The sequence below is a fragment of the Xenopus laevis genome, chromosome 3S (genome assembly GCF_017654675.1).
Source record: "Xenopus laevis strain J_2021 chromosome 3S, Xenopus_laevis_v10.1, whole genome shotgun sequence".
Lineage (NCBI taxonomy): Eukaryota > Metazoa > Chordata > Amphibia > Anura > Pipidae > Xenopus > Xenopus laevis.
Genome location: NC_054376.1, coordinates 52196320 through 52213177, shown reverse-complemented (window position 1 = coordinate 52213177; position 16858 = coordinate 52196320). Strand labels below are relative to the sequence as shown.

General features: G+C 38.6%; 1 protein-coding gene across 4 annotated transcripts in view; it reads left to right on the top strand.

The window, feature by feature from the left end:
* Positions 1–12202, top strand: part of myo5a.S (myosin VA S homeolog) — a 90476-nt gene extending 78274 nt beyond the window's left edge. For 2 of the 4 annotated variants that reach the window (XM_041588303.1, XM_041588304.1), the window contains 11 exons: positions 1804–2002; positions 2776–2850; positions 5549–5642; positions 6794–6940; positions 7215–7369; positions 8360–8449; positions 8878–9028; positions 9572–9854; positions 10172–10346; positions 10805–10885; positions 11282–12202. In XM_041588303.1, the coding sequence (XP_041444237.1) occupies positions 1804–2002; positions 2776–2850; positions 5549–5642; positions 6794–6940; positions 7215–7369; positions 8360–8449; positions 8878–9028; positions 9572–9854; positions 10172–10346; positions 10805–10885; positions 11282–11434 (1603 nt within the window). In that variant the 3' untranslated portion in view covers positions 11435–12202. The remainder of the gene's footprint in view (positions 1–1803; positions 2003–2775; positions 2851–5548; positions 5643–6793; positions 6941–7214; positions 7370–8359; positions 8450–8877; positions 9029–9571; positions 9855–10171; positions 10347–10804; positions 10886–11281) is intronic. The other 2 variants (XM_018255441.2, XM_041588305.1) reach the window with 1 other exon arrangement.
* Positions 12203–16858: the final 4656 nt, after the last annotated feature.

Sequence of the window (16858 nt, the reverse complement as noted above, 5' to 3'; positions counted from 1 at the left end):
GAACTAGTCACACAGCCCCACAGCATGATGTATCCTCCACCGAATTTGACAGTAGGTAGCAGGTGTTTTTCTTGGAATGCGGTGTTATTCCTCTGCCCTGCAAAGCGCTTTTTGTTATGATCAAAAAATAAAATTTTTGTCACATCAGTCCAAAACACTTTGTTTCAAAATGACTGTAGCTTGTCTAAATGAGCTTTTGCATACAACAAGTGACTCTGTATGTGGCGTGAGTGCAGAAAGGGCTTCTTTCTCATCACCCTGCCATACAGATGTTCTTTGTGCAAATTGCGCTGAATTGTACAGATCTGAAGCTCTTTGGAGGTGATCTTAGGGTTGTCTGTAACCATTCTCACAATCCTCCGCATATTCCTTTTCTTGCATGTGTGTCATTATGAATTGGAAGTTAAAGGTATCTCGTGAAATCAAAGCAAAAAACAAAACAAAAAACATCTCTAATAAAAGTAGTCATAGACTGTTATGTAACTCCAAAATCACTGCAATAATACTGAAAGAATATGTAAACCTTAAAAAAGGGGGCACCTTTATTAACATTGGAGACAAACCTCACCGGTTATGTTGCATCATTGCAACATTTATAAATATGCCGCTAAATATGAAATTGTTCAAGCTGTTTTTCTTAGCACTGGTCAGTTCTTCTAATTGACAAACACTGCACAGAACTGACCAGCAGGTGATGGTTTTACAAATGTCATATTGGCAGTTAACAGAAACTTAAATGGCTCTGAAACGGGGGAAAAAAGTATTCATGTAAATTACAGTGCTTAGAGAAGTACCCTGAGTACATCCATTTTTTGAACGTCCAGGAAGAGCTGGAACATTAGGGATGTTAGTATTTACTGGCATGGTGCTATTCTACATGTTATTCTTTATATTTTCTTAGTCTATTAAATTCTGCAAGCACGTAGCATTTGTTTTCGCTGCAGAGGTTGAATTCTTCTCACTTCAACAAAATCGGCAACGCCTGTTATTAGACCAGAGGTGCCCAAACTATTGAACACGCCCATATGTGATGCAAGTGCTGCTGTTTGCTAATAATGATCAAATGCCTTTGGGTTATGCTGTTCATCATGCTGCTCCATATTACTAATATATGTACTGTATGTAGATGACTGACTATTGTGCAAACCTAACACTAGGGAAAAAAAGAGATGACTGTTTTTAAACTGTTCAGGTGCCTGTTCATCAATATGTTTCTTCGTTTAAGAAAATGCAAACCCCTAGGTTGTTCCCTAGGCCTCCCGCCTCTTAACACAGTAGCTATTTACTCCATATAAATAGTTGCTATATGGCACTTCTACTCTACCCAAAAAGGTTTCCGTTCCTTGTGTCCAGCTGCATGCCACTTTTTCCATCAGCCTGCTTGCCAAGCTTCATTACTTTGTCCATGTTAGAATTTCTGATTTGCTCACTAAAATACAGTTCAAGTGTGTACCTTTGTGTTTATGTAGATGGAAATAAGAGGCAGAAATTCTAAATATATATTTGACTTTTTTTTTAGTTTGCAGCCATCTGTTTTCAGACTCCTGTGGGTCTTGGGTAAATTGGTGTTCATGGAATTAACTAAAAAATATATTTTTGAAGGTAAATTACTACTAGCCCATTAAATAAGCTCTAAATATTTGAGCATTAACAAAGCTAACTAAAAATGCTGTTTGATAAATTACTAAAGGGGAAGCCTGCCTTATGCGGTGGATAATAGACTGGGCTTTGCTATTGCTTGCATTGCTGGGCATGCTTTCAGTGTGAGTGACAGGTGCCTGCTTCCTTGCTGCTGCTTTGCAGGGTTTTGGAGTCCCAGCTGCAATCGCAGAAAAAGGCCTTTGAAAATGAAGTGGAAGCTCTCAGAGGTGAGATCCAGGCTCTAAAAGAGGAGAACAACCGGCAGCAGCAACTTTTAGCTCAGAACCTCCAACTGCCACCTGAAGCACGGATTGAAGCCAGCTTGCAGCATGAAATCACCAGGCTTACCAACGAGAACTTGGTATGTAGACCAGTAAGCAATATCTTTCAGCCATTGTGTTTTCTTCGTGTTATCATTTCTGCACAATGATTTTACCCAAAATAGAATTCTAAGCGTGCAGTACCAACCTGTCCAGTTGTTGATTGTACGTTTACTATAAAGAATGCAGATAATATTGCTGTGCAAAATCAACGGAAATTCAAAAGTTGATTATGGGTTTGTTGACATTGCATAGAGGGCTTTTGGTGTCATGATAATGGAAATAATGTGTAGTGTTCACTCTAGTCTAGTGGTCTGGGTTCCTCTCATATCTTGGAACATCAAGACTCAAATAATGCATTTACCTTTCCCACCTGAAAAGGCATTTGTAATAAAATAAGTACTTTATCCTTAGAGATGTTGGGGGGCATTGGTGATTCCCTGTAATGATGCCAGTTTAGGAATACTTACATGAATAAAAGCAAGAAAATCCAGTCGATGACACCCATTTGTATACTTTCCCTTAGTGTTGTTGGGGTATACTAATGAAGCCATACATAGGAAAATACTGACAGTTTCAAATCTTCATATTACTGATAAAGATTAAGGTGGGTCCAAGCGCAGCGCTGTATACACCAGTTACACCTGTTGATAAACAATGAATAAATCCTGTGGGCTATAAACCAATAAATATCTGCCTCGATGAGGGAAGTGTGCCTGAGCCTGGCACCCCTGACTTTCTAAATAAAAATTCATGACCCTGTTCAATGAACTACCCAGTGAGGGAGGAACTCCCACTGTGCCTATTTTTTCAGTTTTTTGAGGAGTTATATGCAGATGAACCCATGAAGTATCAATCGTACCGGATCTCCCTGTACAGACGGATCATTGTATGTAAATCAAATGCCCTGTGTTTTCTGTTGTCCCGTCTTATTTTTGTAGTTGAGAACTAATAACGAATCAGATTGCCTGGCTGCCTATCTCTAAAATAGGTCAAGAAGCAAAGCTTCCATTACCCCACTGCTTTTGTGGAACCCAGTCATGTCTCCCTCTTATGATAAGGCCTGTGCCTGAGCACTTTTTCCTACTAATGCAAACTGCACTGTAACAGATCTTACTAACAGAAGAACTGATGTATATAAACCCAATGTACAGCTGACCCCCCCTGAACATAATAAAGACATTAAATGCTTTCTATGAAAACTGGCCTATATACACTGCAGTAGATGAAAGGTCCACTGTGTCTGTTGTATCTATAAAGTAACAGTTATCAATGTCTTTCTTTGCAACCAGAATCTTAATTATTTTTAAAAAATTGTGTAAGCGAATAAAGGAGTGCAATAAATTTCTTGTACAAGCTGTAGATCGTGACCCAGCAGGTAAGTAAAGAGGCCAAGCACTTCTGCACACCATTCTCCCTGGAAGACTAAGGTAAAGGCCTGGTTTACTATGTTCTAAAACAGCAGAACTTCTAGGGCTTTCCACTCAGTATCAGGTTTACCATGCTTATGATTTTCATGGTATGCGTAGTCAAGTTAGACTAAATAAGTCAGCCAAGCGTTCCTATGGATCTCATTGTGTTCTTTCCATTTCATTACATTAGATTGCCCTGCTATTTCATTTTCAACTGTTCCTCTCACTTGCTTATGGATCCAGGCAAAAAGCACTCCCAACGCATCTACATAATCATAAATCAAGCTTATAAAACATAACCCTTGCAAATCAAGCTTAAAGGGGACCCGTCACCCAAACAAAATTATCCAAATCCTATTTTATCATGTTAGTCAAGCAAAATGAACTTTAATTACACTGTATAAATTATTTGAATATTGTTTCCATCAGTCTGGGAACTCATAATTATAGCAACCAGGAGGAGCCATTTTGTGGACACTGTTATTAAGGCAAGCATTGTATCATCTCAGAATCTTGTTTGTGCACCAGGGGACAGGGACCCAATGTCCATCCCCATGCACTGGTTACACAATTAAATGGTGAAGAGAACTGGGGGAATGTAGGGAGAGCGGTGACATCTAGGAAGTGCTGAATGGAAAGTGAAAGTAATTGCTTGCCCCGCCTCTATGCCTAGGCATAGAGGCGGGGTAGGCAATACTTGATTGACAGCTTGATTGACATTTATTTTTAAATGAGTTTACAACAGCTATGAATGCTTTAATAAAAAAAAGAAATTGGATTTCATATTTAATTTAAGAAGGACTTTTATTATACAGATTTTTATGTCTGGGTGACGGGTCCACTTTAATTATTTTAAAAATTGTCACAGCCACCCAGCATCCTATTATTTTGTTAAAACAATTATAGCTTTAAAATGTTGAACTGTGTTAACTATTGAAAAAACTTTGAAAATGTAAAGTTTGGTGATGCCTTTTATTGTCTAACTGAAAAATTGCAAGCTTTCGGAGCACCCAGGCCCCTTCGTCAGGCAAAATGCAAATGAAAGCTGGAAAGGCACATTATATATACTGTTAGATCACTGATAAAGGGTTTGTGGGCAATATATTGGAAAGTTGCAGATAGAGAGAACTTGTAGAAATAATAAAAATAATTAGAGTGGGTTGTAAATAGTCCAGGGGTCTGGATTCAGTCAGGTCACATAGTGTGACATAGACCAAGACAGAGTAGAGTAAGATTAACAAAACAGTGCACAATTAGGAATTGGACTAGAAAAAAGTGAAGATACAGGTAAGGGTCCACTGGGTGGGATAACATATGGATTTAGAACTTATCCGCTTGATGCGTCCATACCAGACTCTAACAAATAAACCACAAATAGGGATTGTGAACTGTAAAGAAAAGACAATATTTCAGCCGAGATATTAATAAGCCCCCCCCCCCAGGGTGAGTTTTTAGCTTTAGCCAAGAAAGCAGACACTAGTACAGTCAGCACCTTGTTGTGAGGTGAAGTCTACCTAAGGAAAGTGTTTTTTGAGATGTAGATTGTACTTAGCTGTGTGTTTTATCCTTATTTCTAGGTGTCATATCCCTTAGTTCAAGTCATATCTGGACATAAAACTCCTGTCTCTGTTGAGGCCACATTCTAGAGTGTTAAACTTTAAAACCATCAAACAGCCATGTTTTCTTAAAACAACCTTTTTTTCATTTGGGCCAAATTTGTGAGGTGATATTTAACACAGAAAAACATTTATTTGTAACCAAGTACTTGTAAAAAAGAAGAAACTACAAACCAAACAACCTCTAAGCTTTACAGATCTGAAGACATAAGCATTTTAGATAATGGAATTGCTTAGTTTCAATATTTTTTTTATTTTTCTTTATATATTATTTTTTTGAAGAGACTAGTCTTTCCATAAAGTTCTATTTACACTTTGAATATAAACATTTCACCTTAATAAATTTTCCCCCGACTTAGCTTTCATGGACTTTAATCCACAAGCAGTTAACAGCCACATGATGGCGATATTTCTCATCTTTCAAGCTCATATTCTGAACTAACTCACTGCTTTCAGCATGTTCCTTAACTTCACCTTTATTTTGTAGGCATGCAATTATATAGGCCCAGTATGCTGGGGATGGACCACCTATTTATGAAAAATGCATTATTACTTGCAGGATCTGATGGAGCAACTTGAAAAGCAAGATAAGACTGTCCGCAAACTGAAAAAGCAGTTGAAAGTCTTTGCCAAGAAAATTGGGGAGCTGGAAGGTAATAAAACTAGTGACCTCAGGTTAAATTGTTGGTGGAAATTAGTAATATATAGTGATGGGCAACTTTGTCCCGAACGGGCGTAAAATTAGTGAAACGCGAATTTTGCCGCCGGCGACAATGTACGCCCATTACAATCAATGAGCATCCGTTAATTGGCGTTGGAATTGTCGCCGGCGTCAAAAAAAAATTTTTGGACGCCGGTGTCGGAACCATCACTGGCGTCAAAATTTTCGCAGGCAAATATTTCCGGTAAATTCGCAAATTTATTCGCTGGCGGTGAAACGAGCAGATTCGGCATGAATTTGCGCCTGGCGAATAAATTTGCCCATCACTAGTAATATACTTAGTGGCCTAACTCTGTCTAGTAAAACTGTTACAGTTAGAATTAAACATGCAATGTCCTTATTATGTGAACTAAATTTTTTTTATTACGCCACACACATTTAGTGGGACAGTGTAATATGTTTATGGATAACGGTTCTTTAAAAAAAATGCAAATAGACTGGTTTTGCTTCCAATAAGTATTAATTATATCTTAGTTATATATATTAATTATATCTTAGTTTGGGTCATGTATCAGGCACTGATTTATTATTACACAGAAAAAGGAAATCGTTTTTAAAAATTTGAATAAAATGGAGTCAATGGGAGATGGCCATTCTGTAATTCAGAGCTTACTGGATAATAGGTTACCGGATAACAGATCCCATACATGTACTACTAATAATAATATATGCCAACATATACCATATCACTTTACAGATATTATTATACCATTTATTATCATTATATTTTAATATATATCATTTGCATCAGACACTGTCCAATTGGAGCTCACAATATAATGTCTCAGACACACACACGCACGCACACCTCTCTCTCTCACTCATTTGTGCTTGGACACCATTGCTGGAAGTGCTAACCATTGCTCCTGTAGTTTTGCATTAATGGATACATGGGGGCTGCCATATTAATTGTAAGCTGTACCGAGCAGGGGCCTTTTTAACTCTTGTAGTCAGTATTTCAATTTAATTTAAATTATGTTAAATATACACCCTCTGTTGTACAGCAGTTAAGAAAGTGTTGGAGAGAAACAGGAGCAATATTACTCTGATGTCTCTTTAATTGGTTGGCTTTATTTATTGCAGTGGGTCAAATGGAAAATGTTTCTCCTGGTCAGACAGTGGATGAACCCATTCGTCCTGTTAATATTCCACGCAAAGAGAAGGACTTCCAAGGAATGCTGGAATATAAGAAAGAGGATGAAGCAAAGCTCGTCAAGAACCTCATTTTAGGTAGACCTTTTGGGTCAAGAAACAAATAGCTATACATGTATTATAGTCACCTGATTATTAGCTCAGAAGGTTTTTTTACTGCATGTAAGAAAGAGAATTGTTCCAGCATGGAATAGCGAATGAGTAGTTAAAACTGCAGCTATCTGTTGTTTTAGTTGGTTTTGATAAATCATGTATTTAGCACTCTTTTTGTAAAGTATTAGTTGCTAATAGAATAAGTTCAAGTTTTAAATGCAATTAATAAAACGACATTAATAAAACCTTTTCTCTGCAGAACTGAAGCCTCGTGGTGTAGCAGTCAACCTTATTCCAGGTCTGCCAGCATATGTTTTGTTCATGTGTTTGCGTCATGCCGATTACCTCAACGATGATCAGAAAGTTCGCTCCTTGCTTACTTCAACTATTAATGGTATCAAGAAAATCTTAAAGGTGGGTTCCTTATTGGGCCACAATTTGTTCTGTGGGCTGGCCTCAAAATTTGTGTGCCCTTGCATGAGCTTAGAGAAAACATTGTATGTGTATATATCAACGGATATTTCAAATGCCAGACTTAGATAAATAATAAAACAGAATATGAACTCTGAATACAAGGTAGTGTTAGAAGCCAGAAGACTTGAATATGGTGGGTAGCTGAAAGCCAGGTTGACTTGTATGAGGAGCTAGCCTTCATGCATCATAGGTTCTTTCGCTGCTGAACAATAGATATTGTTAGAGTACACTTGTACACTTGTACACTTGTTAGAAGCTTAGCCACAGATGAAATATATGTAACCCTTGCAGTGTTGGCTTGATAAAATCACATGTCTTTAAACCATTGCTCTGTGCCTAAAATTTTTAATATTATAATTTTAATTTGCAGTGCTAGCCTTGGATTGTAGTGTGAGCTGTGTTCTAATAATAAGGCATGCACGGTAGTATAGCTCACATTGTTACCAATTCTAATGGTGGTTCACCTCTTTTAGTGTGTTATAGAATGGCTAATTCTAAGCAACTTTTCAATTGGCCTTCATTTTTTCTTCTATATACTTTTTTTAATTATTTGCCTTCATCTTCTGACTTTGCAATTTCCAGATGGGGTCAAATCAATGCATGGTTGCTAGGGTAATTTGAGCGCTAGCAACCAGATTGCTGAACTTTCAACTGGAAAGCTGCAAGATAAATAGCTTGAAAAGCTGCAAATAATAAATAAAAAGAAACAATTGCAGATTGTCTCAGAATATCACTCTCCACATCATACTCAAAGTTCATTTGAAGGTGAACAACCGCTTTAATTGACATAGAAGGAAAATATAAATTTACACTATGTATTCCGTTAATTTATGTATATATGCCTTACGCTTTTGTGATTCATGTTTTCCATTATCTCAAGTTTCCCTTTCAATCATAATAATGCTTTAATGTTTACTATTTACCCCACAGAAACGAGGAGATGATTTTGAAACTGTGTCCTTCTGGCTGTCCAATACGTGCCGGTTCCTCCATTGCTTGAAGCAATACAGTGGAGAAGAGGTATATACAGGATTATTAACATTGTTGTGATGTGTGGGTTGTAATTATTGCTGCTATCTTGCAGATTTTTCTTAGGCTATTAAGCAACACAACATCGGTGTTACAAACAAGCTACAAGGGAGCAAATTCTATCATGTGTTTTGTGTTGAAAATGTAGAAGGGATGAGGAGACCCTACACTCTATCCTCCCCTCAACCACATCATTTATTTCTTCTAAAAATAACAATGTACTCTGTTTCCCAAACTATTGTGTGTGTCACCCCATTCACTACACTTTAATCCTACCCTTGCATTTCTCCACCACATTGCTTCTTCTATCACTTTATCTCTGCCATCCTTCTCCTCATTGCTTGTTCAGCCAAAAACATAAAAACATGTCCGCAAAGTTATTTGAACTGAGACTAGTAGATCTTTCCTCTGTTTTTCAGGGATTTATGAAGCACAACTCCTCACGGCAGAATGAGCACTGTCTGTCCAACTTTGACCTCGCTGAATACAGACAAGTCTTGAGTGACCTGGCCATTCAGATTTACCAGCAGTTGGTCAGAGTGTTGGAAAACATCTTACAGCCAATGATTGGTAAGAAACGCACACAGCACAGGTATGGGACCTGTTATTCAGAATGCTCGGACCCTGGGGTTATCCAAATGAGGGGTTTTTCCGTAATTTGATCTCCATGCCTTAAAAATCATTTAAAAATGAATTAAACCTAGTATGAGTGTTTGGCCTCTAATAACAATTAATTATATCTTAATTAAGATCAAATACAACAAACTATTTTATTATTACAAAGAAAAAGTAAATCATTTTAATCATTTATCAGGAGCTGGCCTTCCTGTAATTCTGAGCTTTCTGAATAACAGATTTTTGGATAAGAGACTCCATACCTGTATTATAAAATACCTGTATTATAAAAGCTGAAAGGAACAAGGTTGGATCTTCATTAAATAAATTCAAAGAATATCTTGCAGTTCTTACTGGTAGTTCTTGCATTCTTGCAACTGGTAACTATAAAAATGATAATTTGGAACAATATCACATTTTGCAAACTGTATTATTTATAAGGTAAGTCTTGAAACTATCCCTTTGCGTTGTGCACTTAAATTCCATGTTCTGCTTCAGTTTCAGGAATGCTGGAGCACGAGACTATTCAGGGTATGTCTGGAATCAAGCCTACCGGGCTGCGGAAGAGAACTTCCAGTATAGCAGATGAGGGAACCTACACATTAGACTCCATTGTCAGACAGCTTAATACCTTCCATTCCATAATGTGTCAGCATGGGATGGATCCTGAACTTATCAAGCAGGTGGTCAAACAGATGTTCTACATCATTGGTGCCGTCACACTCAACAACTTGCTCTTGCGAAAGGATATGTGCTCTTGGAGCAAAGGCATGCAGATAAGGTGAGAGTATCATACTGGTTCCCTGAATACCTGCAGGGGAACATTAAGAGTTATTTTTAGGAAGTAAATAAGGTTATTTTATTTATATATCCAAGTTTTTTATTGCAAAAAAAAAAAAACTAAGGGTGCAAAAAAATGGAGTATTATGTTAAGAAATGCAGCTTACCTTGTATTTTGGTTTAGTATAGTAGTATATAAGCATGTAATCAATGAGCTTCAGAGTTTTCAGCAGGCTGGAGGCATCAAAGGAAAGAGCTGCTTAATTCTGTAACACACTGGTAACACTGATGTACTCTGTAATAATTTACTGTCCCAAGGTACAATGTGAGCCAGTTGGAAGAATGGCTGCGTGACAAGAACCTGATAAATAGCAGCGCTAAAGAAACACTGGAGCCATTAATTCAAGCTGCTCAGTTACTGCAGGTGAAAAAGAAAACCGATGAAGATGCAGAAGCCATTTGCTCCATGTGCAATGCTCTGTCTACTGCCCAGGTAACCCAATATGCTGCTTATGTGTGCACTGGCTGCTCTTGAATAGTCATCTCATGATATTTTTGTTTTGTCTGAGCTTCACCTCACTCTGCTGTCCATTGACCTTGAGGGTCATTGACCCAAGCAAACAAAAATAATTCCCTGAGAGGCTACATTTTTGTTGTTATTGTTCCTTTTTATTGCTTAGCCCTTCTGCAAAGGCCATATCGGATTCATGTTCCATTCTGACCCTCATACCTGTGCCTGGTTCCTAGGGGATATGGGACTCCCGCAAACCCAAATAGCCTTTGAAATTCCAAACTGGAGAGCAGCATAACAGAAAGCTGAATAAATAAAATCCCACAAAAGATTAAAAAATGAGAACTAAGATAAATTAAAAAAAATACATGCTAAGCAACTTTCAATCAAAATTGCAGTAAAAAAGCAGAGGCTTAAAAACACGTCTCTTTCTCTGACAGATTGTCAAGGTGTTGAACCTCTACACTCCAGTCAATGAGTTTGAAGAGAGGGTGTTGGTATCATTTATAAGGAATATACAGGTATGTACAGGTTGTATTTTCATACTTTGGAATGAAGTAGTCATGATATTGTTTTTCTCCTGTTGATGCTGTATAAATAGAAACAGAGTTAATTCAAAGATAGAGATAAAAGCACCCTCTGTACTAGTGTATCCCTTATTGTGGGGCTGGGCCACCTAGAGGCCCCGCTGCAGAGGCAAGAGCCTATGTACTCACCTATATACTCATGGAATTTCAGCCTTAGGGCCCTTACACAGCAGTGGTTGTTCCTGCGTCCCTTGCACTGGAGCTTTTTTGTGTTCCATCGAAGGGGTGCACAGGAATAAACCCACTTGCTTTGTACTTACAGTGCCGCAGGGAAGTGCTCAACGCACGTGGAATGCAACTTTATTTATTATTTTTTTATTCTCTTTACAGATACGTTTAAGGGATAGGAAGGAATCCCCTCAGCTGCTAATGGATGCTAAGCATATCTTCCCCGTCACGTTCCCTTTCAACCCTTCCTCGCTTGCCCTAGAAACAATTCAGATTCCTGGCAGCCTTGGCCTTGGCTTCCTCACACGTGTCTAAGATATATATAGATATGCACTGCTTGCTACCGAAGTATCATTCATCTGAACCCCACTTGGATGCAGCTGTATATTTGCAACCTATGACCGTGGAGAAACTGGAGGAAATATCTCACCTTGCACCACTCATTAAGATTGTCTATACACTTACAGAGTCATGGTTTTAAATTGTCTTTAACCTCAAAGTCCCTTTTTGCGTTATTAGTCCTGTTGTTATTTAAGGTCTGTTAGACATTCCTTTACTGGCAGGACCCAAAACAATAATACTGGAGCATGGGAGACAGATATTTCTGCATGGACCATATAAATAAGGAGGGAGAACATGGTGTATTTTTTTTTTTAAGTTTGGTAGAGTATTTAGCCCACTGTTCAGTGGATCAGTATGGGCTCAGGTGTATAATATGCAAACAGTCACCAATAGTCAAACTACATTATTATTTATGTCTGTTGGAAAACTATAAAAAGACAAGTATTAAGGACAGTTGTGTAATGTAGATGTTCATTTGTTAGCACTGTGGTTTATTCTGCATATTCAATTGCTGCTGTGTAATGTGTTCTTCTCTTGTGAACATATCTGTGTTAGGCACTACAAGCATAGTCATCTCTGTTCCCCCCAGTTTACAGTCCCATGTCATCTGTTTTATAGTGCAAGTCATCTATATATATACTACAGAATATTTTTCCTTTAAGATAAAAGAGGCACTTTAAGCACATACATCTCAGTGATAAACAAACGTCTTATGAGTAAAATAAAGAGAGCCTTAAAGAACAAATACTTGGAGATTTATTTTTGGAGGCAATGTTGCCTTAGTTTGTGTTTTCCATTCTTGGATATTTTGTTTGAACACAGTATATTGTAGCTGATGGTTTTAATGATATTTGCTGTGTTTCTGGTGCAGCGCGGATTTTACACGTTCATTATGTTTAGCTACAGAATGTTTGTTTGTTTTAATAAGGTTATATTTATTTAGAGATAGCATCTTTGGGGAGGATAAATAAAGGGTAATTATAATAAGGAATATGCGTTGTATCTGTTGTGGGACAATACTGCTTGTTATGATGGAAGTCATGGCTGCCCAGCTGGTGTCCATCCGTACAGCTGTTGTTGGACTACAACTTCAATAAACTCCCTAGTTTTAGTTCAACTAGATCTGATGTTGGCACGGTTAGTACCTTTTTGTACTATCTCAGATGCTATTCTTTTCACTGCTGCCTGCACAGTCTAAGAGATATGAGGCCTCATTTACGTTCGCAGATGCAGTTGTCAAGTTGCGCCTTTTCCCACATGAGTTGTGTCTAAAACCACTTTCATTAAAAGTACTTGATTATTGAGCTCAGCAGTGATCAGTCCTTCCTGCCTTCTGTTCCATTCCAAATGTATCGCTGCTGCGCCTTTTGAAGCATGATGCTTTGCTAACCCCAAAGTTACCATCGCCTCCTGACCAGGCAGTGGCTCCAGGGTTCCTTCAGAGCCCCGGGTCAATATATGCAGCATGACATTCATACTCTACTGCGTTTAAATTCAAGGCCTGTATTGGGCTGAAAATTTAGCATTTTGGAAAAAATGGTAAATCGTGAGAAAAAACATGGCAATTGCGCCCGAAATTGCACTTTGCTCTCTGCATCAGGGTAAGTGAATGGGTCCTATGGTTGTTGCACAGGGGATCCTATTATACACAGGCAACAGGCATTTGAACAGCTGATACATCTATGTTACTCATGGTTGTTCAACCTTAGGTAGGTATCTGTTGCAGAACTGCAATTCCCAGTTGCCTCAATACCAATGGGATACCAGACCACTGGGAATGTGCATTTTATTCCTGCTCTAGTTTTTGTTCCAAGAAGTATTTGACATTTCCAAGTAGTATATTACGTGTTAGAAAGTCATTTGTTTAATACTTTTAGTTGTGGCGTAACCACGGCCAAGTCACCTTTAGACAGAATGTTGTCCATCAATATATTTATGTAACAACTGACCTACTGTATTGTTCTAGAATGAGAAATACTAGTTAAATGGCAAAAAAAGGATGCAGGGAATGCCCCCAAGCATTTTGAACGATCATTACAAGCATCTGTACCGTCTTAAAAATAATTCCAGGACCCCTTTATTTAAAACATAACACTCTGGCAACAAAGTGTATATTTTGTACCTCCTCTTATTATAACTATTATTACACAGCACCTTATGAAAAGGCTCCCACCTTCACTGCCTGGGCATCACTTTGCCTTTTTCCTGCTATAAAAAATCATGGGGACTTCTATACTTATTAATGTTCCTTCTTGCACAGCAAACACTTTGTACTGAATGTGCCACCAGGGCTCAGAGATAGCTTTGGCTGCCTGGGAGCAGCATGGATTGATATTGGTGCATGGCTTCATATCCACAGCCCCATGCACTGGGGTAAATATATAAGGTGTTATTAAGTCTCCCCACATTCTTCCTACCTACAGCTTCTGCTCAGAGGGACAATTATTTTGGAACTCTGGAAAGTCCACTGCTTGGCCCTCTAAACTGGAAGGACACACGTTCAACAAGCCTACCCAAACTCCAGTAATAGTTTAATATCATGCTTAATCCATACCTCCCAGTAGAAAACCCTGTACCCCCCAGAGATTCTGGGCTTCATTGGAAAATGGTTGTGATCAGGTCAGATTATATCAGATTAGGCGAGTGGTCTAATTTGTCCCTCATTTGTTGGGGTGCATATCATGATTTATGTGAAATTGAGTAGCATTCCTCGTTATAGAACCAATCACTTGAGAACTATTTCTTCTCTTCCAGCTTGTCCTGACCATCAAGTAATTGAGTTAGGAGTCTAAATAAATATGATTTGATTTTTTCACCTTAAAAGACCTGGAGTGAGGTTTCTTTGCTATTCTTTAGCTGATGTCAGTATAAGCACTGGTATACAGTTCATCAGTAACACTAACACTGTATCTATCACTGCACAATGTTTCAATAAAATGTATAAAATACAAGAAGTTATTGCTTTGTTATTTACACATAGGTAATGTGAATTATCTCTGTAAAGGGCATGGTTAATGCAACATTGGAAGAGTGCAAAGGTCATCATTGTTGCTATAAAGGTTTAAAAAATGTAAAATAGCTGTACTGTTTGCATGCAGATAACCCATCAGTATGTGGGGTTTATAAAGGGGTTGAGCTAGAGACATTCAGTAATCTGTATCAGTGCGCACAGAAGAGTCAGTACAGTAGGTTTATGGCACTTTTAATGCTCACTGCTGACTTCTCAGCACAATGTATAGGTTGCTCTTATGTATTTGTATATCTCTATTTGTAAAGCACTTCTAACTACTGTATATAGTAATAGAGACTGGGACAAACATTGCATTCCACCATTGCTACATAGCGTAGAGCAAAGAGATGATGTGGTAGATATTATGGGGCAAATTCACTAAGATTTGAAGTTGCGCCAGGCGCGCCGCAATTCGCCGCACTTCGCAAGGCGTAGTTTCGCCAGCGTTCCGCAAATTCACTAAAATCCGAAGTTGCGCTCAGGGGTAGCGTAAGGTTGCGAAGTTGCGCTATCGTTGATTCGCTATATAAAGCGAAGTTACGCTAGCGAAGGCTAATTTGCATACGGCGCCAAATTCAAATTTCAATGGAGGAATACGTATCAGCACTACAAATGCCTAGAAAACCTTCAAATCATCAAATAAAAATTTTATTTTGTGCCCACTGTCTAGGTAAGTTGCCATGAGTCAGGAAATGTAGGGGGGAAGGAGGGGAGCCCCAAAAAATTTTTCGATCTTTTTCAGCCTATCACCCATAATGTAGAAAAGATGCCAGCGTTTTTTGGGACTTATAAAATTTTTTGACTTTTTTTGAAACAATCCCTATCTACTCTATTGCGCTTCGCCAGGTCTGAGGTGCCGAAGGAAGTCTAGCGTAAAAGGTAGCGTTCAGTACACTGCGCAAGTTAGTGAATTTGCGTAGTTACGTCGCTAGCGAAAATTCGCCAGGCGTAAGGGTGCGAAGTAACACTAGCGAAACTACGCCAGCGTTCGTTACTGAATTTGCGCAGTAACGAAAATGCCAAACGCTAGCGAATTAACGCTAGCGTTCGGCGCTTCAGCGCTTAGTGAATTTGCCCCCTAGGGCTCATATAATGATGCAGTACTAGTAGTACAATAGTGTAATTTTGGATGCAATTCATTGTGTTTCTTAACCCAAAATTGGGGCACAAAAGAGATGTAATTTGCAGCAGTGTCAGGGTTTCATCACTTCTGGTTCTTGCTAGGAAAATGAAATTATCACATAATTCTTCTGGCACAAGTCGGCTGAGCTTATTGACACAACCTGCTTTAGGGGCCCTGGAATTAGCTATGTATTTAGGGTGGCATTAGCTCTAGGGTTCCACTACATGAATGGGACACTTTCACATGATTCAGCAGAATGGGCAGGACAGATGCAATGGTGCTTGGTGCAGCAATACAGTAAGAGGAGCATATTTGGTGCAAGTAAATTGATTGAATGGTGTCGAAAATGTTTACATCCATTTTAGCACACCTTCACTTGCGGCTGCAGTCAAAAATGACCCTAATTGTAGAAATGTACACTGCTGTGTGAATAAAAAGCTAAATAACTCAAAAACCACAAATGATTAAACATGAATGCCAATTGTAAATTGTCTCTCAGAATATCACTCTCTCCATAATACTAAAAATTAACTCAAAGGTGAACAAGCCATTTAATCCATTTAAAATGTTATCTAATTGTTTGAGACGTCACTGACTACAGCACTCAAAAACCTATTGTTCTGTAAGGCTGGTGGCACACGGGTAGATTAATCGCCAAGCGATAAATCTTTTTTCTGCTGCGGGCGACTAATCTCCCTGAAATGCCTTCCCACGTGAATCTCTGATTTTTCGATATTGCCACACAAGAAAACTTAAGGCGAGTTAGGGAAAATGAAGCGACGCAAATGACATCCCACCGGCGATTTTTGTTTCTTGGTAGGTGGAAGGCCACCGGCCTAAGGCAACAATTTTATTATCTTTCTATGCACGTGCTCTTCTATTCAACTTCTTGTCTGTCACTTAAACAACTGCCTGGTTGCTTAGATAAATTGGACCCAAGCAACCAGATAGCTGCTTAAATTCCAAACTGGGAAACAAAAGTTAAACAATGAAAAAAAAAACACAAATACACAAAACATTTAACATGGAGACCAACTGCAAGCTGTCCAAGTGAACTAATCCTTTAAGAAGTTATATAGGAGTGAACTGTTAATCAGAACACAAAAACGCTTGAGGAGGAAGAGGGTTTGGAGGAAAAAGGTACTTTATACAGGTGCCCAGATAAATCCAGTTATTACTGTGGGGACAACTCCGTGCCGGGGACAGGCTATGCACGTTCAAGGCACTGCAGACGAGGCATGCCCAGAGTCACCAATTTCCAGGA